Here is a 13,884-nt window from a genome sequence, read left to right as displayed (position 1 = left end):
GTCATGCATTGAGTCATCAGCAAAACTTGAATACTGTATTATTTGTTAAATCCGGGTTTCACATATTTCTTATTATCTAATTGTTTCTTCACTGCCTACACTAAATTACAACAGTAAGAAAAAAAACACTAAATGAAAAGTGTTACTAAAATATACAGGTATACGGTATCTCTTAACAGAAATTTAACAGATACATTAATAGTCCAATACAGGTAAATGAACCCTGTTGTCAGATCATTTATTTTTCGGGTTGCATAAGCAATGTTTTAAAATAAATTAGAGAAAGGCTTTGTGTTTTTGTTTTTTTAAAATTTTTTTTATATATATATATATAGGTGATGATTGTAGTTGGAGGACAAGCCCCAAAAGCAATCCGAAGTGTGGAGTGTTATGACTTCCAAGAAGATAAGTGGTACCAGGTAGCGGAGCTGCTGTCGAGAAGGTGCAGGGCAGGTACCAGAAGTTCACTGTTATCATCAAGGGGTACACTTGTTCTTTTCTGTCACTGGAGCAGACCACTAGCACACCACTACTGTCTCTTCCACTGTTTAACTCAGTTTTATTTTCACAGGGAAGTCTAGGTTGCTGCCTTGTATGAAAGCGTATGTGCTTCATATTTGACATGAAATTAAGCTTCAGTGAATTTGTCAAATCCCTGTTGCCAGCTTTTAATTTAAATTGGTTGATTTGATTAATTTTAATCTTCCATTTTGAAACCCGTGGCACTTGTCCTATTTACAAATATACTATAGTCAAAATAAAATTAAAAGAATAATTTCATGTTACGAAACACAAAAATCTAATATTATGTACAGAGATATCCCAACAGAATCAATCAGAAATGGAACACCTTTGCCAATTTAATGACGGGAATCGCCCAAGACTACTTTATTTGAATTTCTAGCTAATTTAGTTTATCAAAACAGAAACGTCTGTAAATGAATAGTAATTATACATAATATGTTTTAAATATGTACACTAGGCATTCTCGTATATTTATTCAGATAGAAGGACTTGTAATGATCATTATTTTAAAGTGGTTACACATTGTCAAAAATGCTCTAAACAAGGAGACAAAGTTGAAAGTATGGCAAGAAATAAAAGAATATTGTGTGAAAGTATCATTTTGTTGATATTTTGAAAGAGACTGGACTATCTCAATGGCTTCAGTGTAGCAAGTGCCAATTTGTATTTATCATTTAATTTGTATTGGTGGTATAGTGCATATGAATATGACCTCCATTCATAAAATACTGCCTTATTACCTACTATATATTTGCCTACACTGCAATACATAAAACTATTGTTTGAAAACCTTTATGAGTCATTTTCAAAGCTTTATGCAAAGGTCCCATTTTTCTTTTGTAGCTGTTCATAGAGATATTAAACATAACACTGCTTTTTAAGCAGAGAGCTACAATTTTAAGTAAATTCTCCACTCCATGGCGGTGCAGTGATTCAAATGTATGTCTTACAAGTCCAGGAGATAGGGTGCTTTGAATCCTAGGCCAGATCACTGTTTGTGTTGGATTTGCATGTTCTCCCTTTGTTATTTTTTTTATTTCCACAGGTTCTCCAAAAAAGGAAAAAAAAAAAGACAGTAGAGTCCTGCAATATTTTTGTCACAATATATGATGGATACATTGAAAATGAGTATAGGTCTTTTGCCTCATTTTTTTTTTTTGCCATACGTTTGCAGTGAATCATTTTTTGGAATGAAGTAGCAATGAATCTTGCATTTTACATGATTAGGTTATTCACATTACTATAGCAAAGAAAGCTCAATAAGACAACTGCAATTTCCAAGTATACTGAAACTACATTGACAGGAAAGCACTGCTGATTTATACTGAATTCAGATTTTTTGTTTCATGCAATCAAACAACAAATAGAAAAGCTGGAAACCTCAAATGACATCACGAATCACATTCCACTACAACAAAGCTCTGCAAGCAAAAGAGTCAAGCCACTCTGGGCGAGCTGGATAAGGATCTTTTATTTCTGGCATTGTTAAAAAAATAGAAGTATAGTATGCCCTAATTTTTGCATTTCCGTGGAGTGCCTGCCATCACTATGCATTTCTCTCAAAGAGGTATTATGGCTGGTATTTTGAAAATCAAGAGCAGGGTATACTTTGATTTGCTTTTCTTTTAGCTGCTAATAATATGCATTTGTCTCATGTCTTCTAGGAGTTGTTTACATGGCAGGCCATGTTTATGCAGTTGGTGGGTTTAATGGCTCACTACGTGTCAGAACAGTAGATGTTTATGATGGTGTAAAGGATCAATGGACATCTATTGCCAGTATGCAAGAACGACGAAGCACATTGGGAGCAGCTGTCTTGGGAGATCTTTTGTATGCAGTTGGAGGCTTTGATGGAAGTACAGGTAGGTCAACCTTTAGTCATAAACAAAAGTACTACTGAAATGGTTTGAAAACACCTTTAATTGTATACTAGAGAAGAGGGTGGGTTAGGGTTGATTTCACCCTACAGTATTTTAAGTCGACCAATGAGAAACGTGTGTACCAAGATGTCATGAAAATTGCTCCAGCCTTTCGGAATTGATGCTAAAACACACGGAGCTCTGATCTCTTCTCTCTCAAAAACGTCAAGCGGAGGCAAGGTGCACTCGAACACATGGTGAGACGTAGGTGCAGTTCCAGGGTCTTGGATTCAGATCTCAGGATAGGCCCTGTATGTGTTCAACCCGTACTAGTATAGTATCTAACCACATCCCAAAGACATTCAAGTAAGGTTAAGAGGGATCTCTGAATTAGCCAATTGCAAAAAAATGTATCATGTTGTAGACTTGTGTGCCATCTAGTTGGTTCCTGCCTTTCCCTCATTGCAGCTGTGATAGGCTCCCTATGACCTGTGCAGTAATTAGAGGTTTGTAAAATGAATTAATAAATTTACTTTTGCATTTCAATGTCTAGGTGTTTGTTTATTGGAATTAATAAATATTCTAACGTGTTTTTTGTTTCTCAAGTATTTATAGATATTCTGATTGAGGGTTTTTTTTTTTTTTTTACTGTAATGCGGACTATACTATGCGGAAATGGTTCCTTGTATACCAGTAATAATTTAAAAGTGTACCCCAAGTGTGTTCCACTTTCCACCTCTATTTGTATGGATGTTGGTTCTGATATGTTTTAAAAAATTCTCTGGAGCTATTTCCTGTACTTAGTTAGTATTTTGATTGTATTTAAGTGTAATTTTGTGATTTTAGCCAACATAAAAAATCAGTAATGATATTTTCCTCATCAGTAATGAATATCAGAAATTTTGATGGAGATTTGAGGCGGTGGAATGGTTACCACAGCTGCTTCACAAATCCAAGGTCCTATAATAGAATCCTTTTTGGAGTTGCTGGCTATATAAAGCTGCACATTTACCTGTATTTCTCTGCATATTGTTTTATTTTTTAACCACATCCCAAAGATATGTGCTCCAAGTTGATTTGCAAATCTCAATAGACCCAATCTGAGAGTGGGGGATATGTCTTGTGTCTGCTGCTGTTAAAATAAGCTCTAGCTCCCTTAGAACCTCAGTTGGATTAAGTGAAACTAAAAATGTTACTAATTTTGACTTTGGAGCAGATCAGCTTTGCAGTGTAAAATGGGACACTTATTCTTTGGAGGAGGATTTTAGTATTTACCATCATTTACATAAAACATTGAGTATCAACTGTAATATGCTAGTGTCTGTCACAGTGTAAAGCCATGCCTTTTTTGCATCCTAGACTTTAGATTACTGCTGAGTCACTAGCTGACATTAAACACATCACTTAACCAGCCTGTGCTCCAATTGCAAAAATACATATGGAAACAATTGCAATATATCATAATCTTGCAATTCTCTTTGGGTAAAGGTGTTTTTCAAGTATGTAATAATAATATGCACCTAAAATGGAACCTAACAGAATTGACCCTTCAGACCCTTTTATATCTAGGATTCCTTGAGACTTTATTGTATCTCCTTTCTTACCAAGCACTATTTTATGGGAGAGGCAAACTTATAGCAGCTGAGAACTTATCCTTCACACAGACTATTCATTTTTTGATTACAGTAATACCAATTGCAAGTGTACATTTGCTGGCTTTACTCAGTCTACTAAGTTACAAACAGTAGCCTTGGGAAAAGTAAAAAGTACTTGTCTGTTTTATTACTGTTGTCTCGGGTGGAAGTGATGCCTTTTGATTCCTGCAGGATCTGTGGAAAGCTTCCTTTCACACATGTTGAGGGATGTTTAGGATGTTTTTCTATTTTATGAGTTTAGTCGCACCTAATGGCTGCAGGCTGTACTGCAGTGACTGTCTTTTGATGTTTCACACTCAGTGGTCCTCTTTTTACATCTGCTGAGCAGTTAGAGATCTGTTGACTTCCTATCTTCAGCAAGACAGAGGTGCCCTCTCTGCCTTGCTTGTGTAGCTTGTTGTCCTTCAAAGTTGAACTTAGCATGTCCAAACTTATCAGGGACGGTCTTCCACTCTTATGGTTTGGCACTAAAATGCCTTTTGGAGTAGAAGGGTCACTCCAGCCTGTATCTGCTGTTAAGCAAATGCTAAAGACAGATTGGTTGTTGGTAGGGAGCGGGCAGACACAGATCTAATACTTATAATGGGTCATAAAGGAAGAAATTAACATTTTGCCATTGGTTTCTTGGATGAACATACAATATGTCCAATATTTTGGTTGATAATTGGTGCAAGTTTTTGTACATCCAGGTTGACAATAGTTGAATTATGGCTTTTGTTCACTGACCAAGAGTGGTAAACGGAACAACACTGAGATATCTCTGAATATCATTTGCTTGTGATTACTCAGTCTTTATCAGATGAGAGCCTGGAAGAATACTGTAAATTCTAAAATGAGATCTGGTGTAGAATCTGTGAAACTAGCACTTTAGCTAAACTGATTTTTGACATTAAGCCTCAGTGATGAGCGGGCTGCAGATACAAAGTGTCATGTGCTGTGTCAAAGAAGAGGGCAGTGACATTTTGTTCCATGACACCATGGTTGCGTGTGTGTTTGTGGGTGTTTTTGTATACTATGTATAATATAAAATATATACTTTCTATTTAAATCTTTTAAGAGTTCACTTAAATGAAATAGCATATAATGGCAGTAAACACCAAGCCCATCAACAGCTATGTCTTCATTGATTTATGTTATATGCAGGCCTGTCCTCGGTGGAAGCCTACAGTTATAAATCCAACGAGTGGTTCTTTGTGGCTCCCATGAACACAAGACGCAGTAGTGTGGGAGTTGGAGTAGTAGATGGTGAGTGTTTTTTTTTTTCTTAAACTGAAAGTAGATGAACCTTCTTCTATGATATTTTTCCCATTCATTTTAGTACTTCCACATTTAGTACATTCAAAATGTTTTCAGCTCTCACCCTGTTTTATTTGTAAGTCTTACAATCTAGCAGATTATGAGTTTCTGTGTCATGCATTCTTCTTCATAAAGCTTGTCCCTAAAAATATATATTTTTTTTTTTAAGAATACACCTAAGGCTATAGATATACAGATATCTTGAATTCAAAGTCAGCACTTTGTTGAACTACTTCTGAGATCTGTCCTATTTTGTGTTAAGACTCTCATCATTTTGTAACATTATGATGTCACGTGATTAGCTCATTGTTCCATGTAAAAGTGATCTATCTGTGTTAAATTGATTGAAGAAGCATAAAATGAGGAAACTGACTGGGTCATTGAAAGACAACTGTTGTCTTTAATCCTCTATATTGCTGTCTTGGCAGTTTAGTTTTGGAACATTGCTATTTTTAAACACACATCTTTGCCAGTCTGTTTTATAGTAGATGACCCCAGGTACTGTACAGTATTTATCTAATAATTTTTTGAATTATGTCTTATCCATTCTTGCAAGTTTTCTATCCTCTGCCTCTGAAAAGCATCTACAAAATTATAATGGAAATACCACAGCTACAGTGTGCATTGTTTGATTCGCACCATAAATTGTTAACCATTAATGGAAAAAAATGAATCTGCACATGCTTGTTTACATTAAGAAATAAAGTGGATATTTTACAGCTGAATTGAATAGCAATTTTTTTATATATGATAAAAGCATGTGAAATTGTTGGGAAAGCCAAATTGCATAAATTACATTTGTTGTTATTAATTTGTTTGGGGCAAAAATATTATTATAACTTAAGCTAAATAAGAAAATATTAAAAAAAAAAAAAATAAAATAAAAAGCTGCAACAGCACTAGCACCAAATGCAGCAGTGTTTATTAGAGGGGATTTGGCCTGATATATTGAGAAAAGCGTCTTAGTGATCCATGAAACACCATTATTTTGTGTGAAAAACTACAAAAACTTTCACACCAATCCTAAAATTTATGTTTCAATTAAATGCTTTAATTTATCAACTGGTGATTTTTTTAACTGGGTATATTTTTCTTGCTTTGAAGTTTAACAACACTGAAGGAATTAGTTTTATTATTTTCAATATTTCTGTCTTACAGGAAAACTATATGCAGTGGGAGGCTATGATGGTGCATCACGACAGTGTCTAAGCACTGTGGAAGAATATAATCCTGTCACCAACGAGTGGTGTTATGTGTCAGACATGAGCACACGTCGTAGTGGAGCAGGTTGTAATAATCGGACCACAGAACATTGTATCAGTAATGTTTTTGAACATCCAAGCAGTCCTTGGCAATCTTTAGACATCCAGTAACATCACTCTTGCTCATTTGTTCAGTGTTTTTAGTAATAAAGCAATGGTTTAAGTCCTAGCTGACTGATAGGTAAGAGTTTGTTAGTCTTGGCAACAACCGGTCCAGCTCAGTGTCTGTCACACAAGGAGTTCCTCAGGGCTTTGTCCTTGGCCCTTTGCTCTTCTATATTTATATGCTTCCCCATTGCTGTATTATTCACAGCTTTGGACTAGGTTATTATTTTTATGCAGGTAATACTCCACTCTATTTCAGTGTTAAAAGTGAAGCTTCATCAGAGCTTTCCCAGCTCATAACTTGCCTCTGTGAAATTAAAACCTGGATGGAGCAAAACTCTTTGAAACTTCTGCAAATTGGTACTAAAGCACAACTTAAGAAAATGAGCTCCTTTTCAGTCACTCTTGATGGTGAGCTCAATAGACTTTCTTCTAATGCAAGGAATCTTGGTATCATTTTTGATTCCTTCCTTTCTTACTCCACCCACATAAACCACATTATGAAACTTTCTCACTTTTACCTGTGTAACATATTCCGTGTTTGTTCACTCCTCTTCTTTTCTAATGCTGAGAAACTTGTCCCTGCATTTATCACATCCCACATCGATTATTGTAACTCCCTACTGGCAGGTGCGGCATCTAATCTTTTATCACAGCTCCAGTTGATTCAAAACTCTGCTGCAAGAGTCCTAATATGGACCAACAACAGCGGGCACAAAACACACAGGATTCTGCTTTGCTTTCACTGGCTCCCTGTGTCTTACATGATTGAGTATAAAATTCTTTTATTAACCTACAAATCTTTAAATGGCCTCACACCGGACTTCATCAGTGACCTTCTCGATCACTGTGCGCCCGTTTGCCCACTAAGGTCCTATGATTCTGGCAGTCTTGTTGTCCGCCACTCTAAACTACACTCTATGGGTGACAGAGCCTTTAGCTGTATAGCACCCAGACTGACCTACCAAAATTAATTAGATCAGCTGACTCCATTCATTCTTTTAAAAAAAACAACTTAAAATTCATCTGTTTAGGAAGACTTTTACTTAACCTAACTCTCTGCCCTTTCTTTCAGTTTACCTCTCTGTCCAGATACTTGGGGATAATTTGTTTGTGTGCTATATCACAAATGACATGTTTTGCCAGGCATTTCTTTTAAGTATTGAATTTAGTATTATACTCTGTCTTATTCTTTCTTTTATTCTGTTTAATACTTTTGTATATCCTGGGTGTTTTGTTGTTATTGTTATATACAGAAACTATTTGTATCATTTTTGTTTTAAGTGCCTTGAGCCTAGGAAATGCACTATATAAATACAATTTATTATTATTATAGACTCATGAGCCATGGATATTGTGAAATGCAAGAGGTACCCCCAGATCCTTAGTCACAAGAGATCTTTCTCACCAGGTTGAGGATTGTACAGCACACTCTTGGGAGTGATCTTTGCAGGACAACCACCTTTAGTGGATTTCTTCCTTTCATACACTGCCTTGTCTTAGAAATCTTTTCCTAGACCATTTCTGGCTTAGAAACCTCAAGGGTTTTTATATTTTTCATGTATTGTTCCTTCTCCTACCTTGTATTTATAGATACAGACACTTTATTTTAAATAATTCTTGACTTTTCTTTATCTTAACTCCTTTTGAAAAAGGTATTATAACCACCTACAATCAGTGATGGAAAAAAATTGGTCTAGATTTTATTGTGTAATAATTATCCCCTTCTCCTCCATTTTGATGAAGCTCACAAAGAATACATTATCAATCTCTGGATATAGCATACTACCTTTTGCATTTAGTAAATTCTTCATAAGGAACAGCATGGCGGCACAGTGGTTGGCACCACTGCCTGACAGAGCCAGCATTATCTGTTTATCTGTTCAAGTTCTGTGTTTGATTTCTCTGCATCCACATGGGTCCAGGTACTCTTGTTTTACTCCAGAATACATGCCATCCTAGATAAATTATTAACTCTAAATTGGCTATGTGGTAGCGTAGGTGTGTGTAAGTGAACTCTGTGGTGAACTCTTGCCCTATTCAGAGTTGTTCAATACTGCCAAGAGAGGATCCTGCTTTCTGTGACCCTCAATTGGATTAGGCAGGTTTGAGAATGTTATAAAATAAGTTATAAAGAATAAAAACATATCATCAGATACACAATTTTGTTTTACGCTTGAGTATACTTGTATCCAGCAAGGGGCGTTAGCTCCCTTGTTGGAATGAGCTCTTTTGTAATTGCGGTGTGTTACATAACCTGAAACTACACAGATATAATATAAAAAGGCGATACCCCTCCCTTGGTGACACGGCGGTAAGAAATCACATAGGAGAAATAACTTAGCTTTCTTTAATAACGGGTTACACAGCATAACAGACCAAGGAAGCCAATGACAAGAACCCATTTTGGGAGTGGGGGCCTGATGTGTAGAGTCTGCCATTTTCGTCGCTGAGTTGGGAAGATTTTCAGGATCGGATGACGTTATCTCCCGTCCATCCGTTGGCTTCAAAGGTGTGCCCGGCAATGTTCCAAGGCTTTATACTCTTTCTTCATGTGCAGGCACCCACTTAGGTGAATAATACAATTCCAAAAAGGGCAAAGAGGGTACAATTTTATGGTAACTCTGACAGACGAAAAATAGTTCACGTTTCCCCAGCTGTCTTTATCTGTCTTGTCTTATGCTTTGCCTAGCAGTTCTAAATGATGAGCCCCTGTACTAAATGTGTCAACTGTGCGTGTGAGTAGAAAGAAAAGTAGATTTATAAAATATATTTGTACAGAGGACAGTGACATATTAAAGTTATGTTCTGATTACAATATCTAGTATCTTTTTTGGCAGGTGTGGGAGTTCTAATTGGGCAGCTTTATGCTGCTGGGGGTCATGATGGACCACTGGTGAGGAAGAGCGTGGAAGTGTATGATCCTTCTACCAACACTTGGAAACAAGTGTCAGACATGAATATGTGCCGTAGAAATGCAGGTGAGTTTGTGTGCTGACAGAAAGCTTACTGATGAGTTGTAAAGATAGTGTATTTGTAGAGTAAGAGTTTACATTTCACTTTAACACTCAGAACAGACTTTTAGTGGGGTTAGGTCCGTGTCATCTCTAATCATTTGTAAACTATAATACGAATAAATCTTAACTATACATTGGCAGTGAGCTGGAGCAGGGCTTTTCATCCTAGTGCCACTGCACTGCAGGTATTATCAACATATGCCACTACTTTATATCTCGCTCAGTAAACTTTGTTTGTGTTTATATATACATGTGTGTAAATAAGGCAGCGTCAATTATACATTGGGCAGACATTCAGGGGATCTCTTTGCATGTGTATGGTCAATATATATTGATACTTAAATGTGTAACAGATACTGTACATTGTGTACTGAAAATTGTGGTCCTGGTCTTGTCAATTTTTTGTATGCCATAATTGCAGCCACACGCACACACACTTTTATATTTTTAGAAAATAAAAAGTCTGACAATTAAGAGAAAACTGATTCATCAGGGGTTTTTGACCTTGTTTTAAAATATTGGACTAGTGAGTGAGATAAATTAATTTGCATAATTAATGATTTTTGTTTTGTTCAGAGCACTAATGGCAACAATTCATGCGTTCAAGTATTATTTGCTGTGTTTAGACTTTATTGTATACTAGCTGTGTAAGCCCATGTTGTAAAAAGCCCAGGCTCCTAGAAACTGTTGAAATCATCAGAAAATACATTGTAATGCAGAGTCTGCAGCTTCGTTTTGTGGACGTGCTTGCCCCCCTTCACTATCAGCGGCTAAGCGAGTTTTTCTCTCCTCGAAGGTTTTGTTTTGCTGATGTGATCGACCTCGCTTGTGTATTAGTGGCTAAGCGAATTTCTCTCTTGTTTGTCTTTCCTTGGCGGTTTCACTTTGGTGACGGAGTTGCTTTCTTTCAGCTTCACGCTGTTGCCTTGTACTTCTTTCTTCTTCCGACTCGTTAACTTGGGGGGCCGCTTTGCCAGCTCTTTGAGCTTCATGCTATAGCCTCACATATTTCCCGTCTTATCAGCACACACACACAAGGCCAGTTTAAATCAGTTTGTTATAGTAAATTAGCTATAAAGAAATTACATTGTTGTAGTTTTAACATCTTCATTAGATTTTGTTTGGTTAGATTAATAAATCCACTTCTGGGCCAGACAGACAGACACACACACTTCCATGTGTAGACGTTTATATATAAGATATGGTAAGTGACCAAATTCATGCTAATCAAGTGGTATCTTAACCAAAAGAGAATAGAGAACACTAGCCAACCCGCGGCGTACCATACGCCGCATAATCAGGCCGGATTTTTAATGATTTTTAAGCACAGGGAGAAAATTAAAATTTGAAAAATCGGTAATGTAATAAATCAGCAAGAAAAGCAACATTGTAACAATGCACGGAACGAAGCAACACACAATCGTCCGTGACTGAAAACTGGCGTACCGTCCTCGTGCCTTCTCCTACCAGACGGAGGGATGGGGTGGACGGCGTGGAGTGTGGAACGGGAGGAGAGAAGAAGGATGTCCATTCAGCTCCGTCCGTCATGCTAGTCTGCTGATTTCTCGTTCAGTATGCACTGCCTGCTCATGTGCCCACCTCCAACTCGTCACTTGAGTCGTTGTCTGCTTTTCTACAGTATATATAATCCACCAAGACACCCGACCACGGCAGTAGCGAGTTGTGAGGGGGGTGTGTACAAAGGGTTGGGACGCAACCAGTGGGAGCGTATGAGTCGCACTTAGTGGGAATTCCACGGTTTGCAGCCCGAATGGGGTTCAACGGCTTACCCACGCTGGGTAGACACGCGCTCAATGTCATGCATAATTATTTATTGATGGTTGAACACTTCTGGAGAGACACAGTTGTCTAAAAAGGGAGGGTTTGAGGATACAACAGAAAGTGAATGAAAAGATGGAAGTTTTTAAAGACTGCTTACCAGCTGTAAAGGAATGTTTTAAGGATCCCATGGGAGACCCCTCGGTTTTGGCTGCTTTTCTATATATAATCCACCAAGATACCCGACCACGGTAGGAGAGGGGTGTGCACAAAGGGTAGGGACGTAATGAGTGGGAGCATATGAGTCACATTTAGTGGGAATTCCACGGCTTGCAGCCCGAATGGGGTTCAACGGCTTACCCACGCCTCTCTGCGCCTGGTAGGCACACGGTCAATCTCATGCATAATTATTTATTGAATGCTAAACACTTCTGTAAAGACACGGATGTCTAAAACGGGTTGGTGTGAGAATACAACAGTAAGTGAATAAAAAGATGGAACTCTGGAGAGAGCAAAATACAACACAATAGTGAACCCGCGGCATAACAAACGCCGCGTGGCTCAGACGTGCATGTGGACTCTTACCACAGACGAAAGAGAGTAACTGGGTGGTCGGTGAGTTTTTGCGTCACACTGCATATGGCGATTCACCTCCGCGAGAAACATGCCTCTATGAACAGTCAACGTAGCTCGGAGGTGCATGACATGCACATGACATTAACCTGACCTGCACTGCATGTGGCCTCTACGACAGACGAATATAAATGACGCCATTTTTTCTGTGTCGTCGCATCCGAGTTGGTGGGCGTGGCCCTGCGAGTTGTCGTCGTATCCAATGGTCTTGGAGTTGGTGGGCGTGGCTCCTTCCTGCGTGCGCCATAGGTGTCTTACTTGTCGGTGGCTTAGTGAATCCACGCCCCTTCCGGTGTGCTTTCCATGGTTGTCTTGCCTTAGTGAATTATATATATAGATGATACTGTGATCTGAGTTGTGTCAAAGCTGCTAGCTAAACTGAGGTGGCTTACTTCAGCTTTTGAAGGTCCATCCATTTGTCTGTTGTATGCTTGTTTTTAATCTTTCCTGTCACTTTAGGTGTGTGTGCTGTGAATGGCCTGCTTTATGTAATTGGTGGAGATGATGGCTCTTGTAATTTGTCTTCTGTGGAATTCTATAATCCAACTACTGATAAATGGACCCTTCTTCCCACAAGCATGAGCAATGGCAGGAGCTATGCAGGTAAAGGCTTGTTCAAATTTTAGTAATAATATTAGTGGTATAGCTCACAATTGTATTTTGTTAATAGCAGAAGTAAACAAACTTAGTCAAGGTAAGTGCAGTTTGTTTGTTTTTTTTAAATAAAATAATTTTTATTTTAGTATGTTACAGGCACTTATTAGAACTCAAAACAGTTTTTAGTTTCTTTACATATTTAATGGAATCCAAGTTCTGATCATAAGGTTAGTTAAAAGAAAAATCTGCAGGCACTATGGGCCTTCACAACAAGACTGCTTAATCCTGATTGTGAGTGCAATATATAAACAAAATTCCTTCTAATTTCTGTAAATAAAATTAAGGTACAGAATAATTCATCTTATTGTTAAAAACTGTGATTCAACAGAAAAATCATGCAGAGTAATTTGAAATGTTGCAAAGTCAAATTTTATGCTGTTGAGTTTCAACTGACTCCAATAGAGCTTATATGTTTTTATACGAGATTTGTAGCTTTATTTCCTTTTTCATTCCATGCTTGTTCCATTTCGGTCCTACTTTGGAAACGGAGAGTCCAGTTGTCCGTTTAACTGACCAAAAATTGTATCTTCTGAAGACATGATTGACAAGTGGCCATTTGTAAACCAAAGCCATTAATTTTAATACATTTAAGATGGACTATGCATTTATGAAGTTTGCCACTTATTTCCCATTTTAAAGTATCGGTGCTTCCTATTAAGTTCAGATATTTCAGTAACTAAATACAAAGCAGGTTTTGGGAGCGAACATGAATTCTATAAGTGACATGGTGCTTTGTTGTTCCTCACAGCTGATTGCTATTTTTGAATTTATGGATGAAACAATGTTGACCGGTATTGTGCCCATGATACTGTAAATTGTATTCTTGGAAGAAAAAAAAAAAAGTTTTTGCCTCTTGTATCATATTATATTAAACTGAACTGAACAACAAGTAAATCTTAAAAACATACCTGGTAGCCATCAGACATGAGTATACACCAGTTGCCACTGTAGAAGTGACTCTCTTTTTGCTGTGGATGTAAACAGAACAGGTGTGTAGTGCAAAGGCAATACAAGTAGTAGAGAAGTACAGTACAGTGGTATGAAACAGATGTAACTACAACATGGCTGCCACTGACTCACTGCTCTGATCTGTTTC

The 13,884-nt window shown here is 37.6% G+C and overlaps 1 protein-coding gene across 3 annotated transcripts in view; it reads left to right on the top strand.

The window, feature by feature from the left end:
* The window catches only part of klhl3 (kelch-like family member 3), a 67,837-nt gene that overhangs the window by 49,250 nt on the left and 4,703 nt on the right, over window positions 1-13,884 (top strand). For 2 of the 3 annotated variants that reach the window (XM_039773923.1, XM_039773921.1), the window contains exons 9-14: window positions 336-453; window positions 2,190-2,387; window positions 5,183-5,284; window positions 6,494-6,622; window positions 9,543-9,683; window positions 12,591-12,734. In XM_039773923.1, coding sequence (XP_039629857.1) covers window positions 336-453; window positions 2,190-2,387; window positions 5,183-5,284; window positions 6,494-6,622; window positions 9,543-9,683; window positions 12,591-12,734 — 832 coding nt within the window. Of the gene's footprint in view, window positions 1-335; window positions 454-2,189; window positions 2,388-5,182; window positions 5,285-6,493; window positions 6,623-9,542; window positions 9,684-12,590; window positions 13,881-13,884 lie in introns of those variants that run through there. The other variant, XM_039773922.1, reaches the window with a different exon arrangement.

The sequence above is a fragment of the Polypterus senegalus genome, chromosome 13 (genome assembly GCF_016835505.1).
Source record: "Polypterus senegalus isolate Bchr_013 chromosome 13, ASM1683550v1, whole genome shotgun sequence".
NCBI lineage: Eukaryota > Metazoa > Chordata > Cladistia > Polypteriformes > Polypteridae > Polypterus > Polypterus senegalus.
Note: the sequence above shows the minus strand (reverse complement) of the source record. Positions and strands in the feature narration are given on the sequence as shown.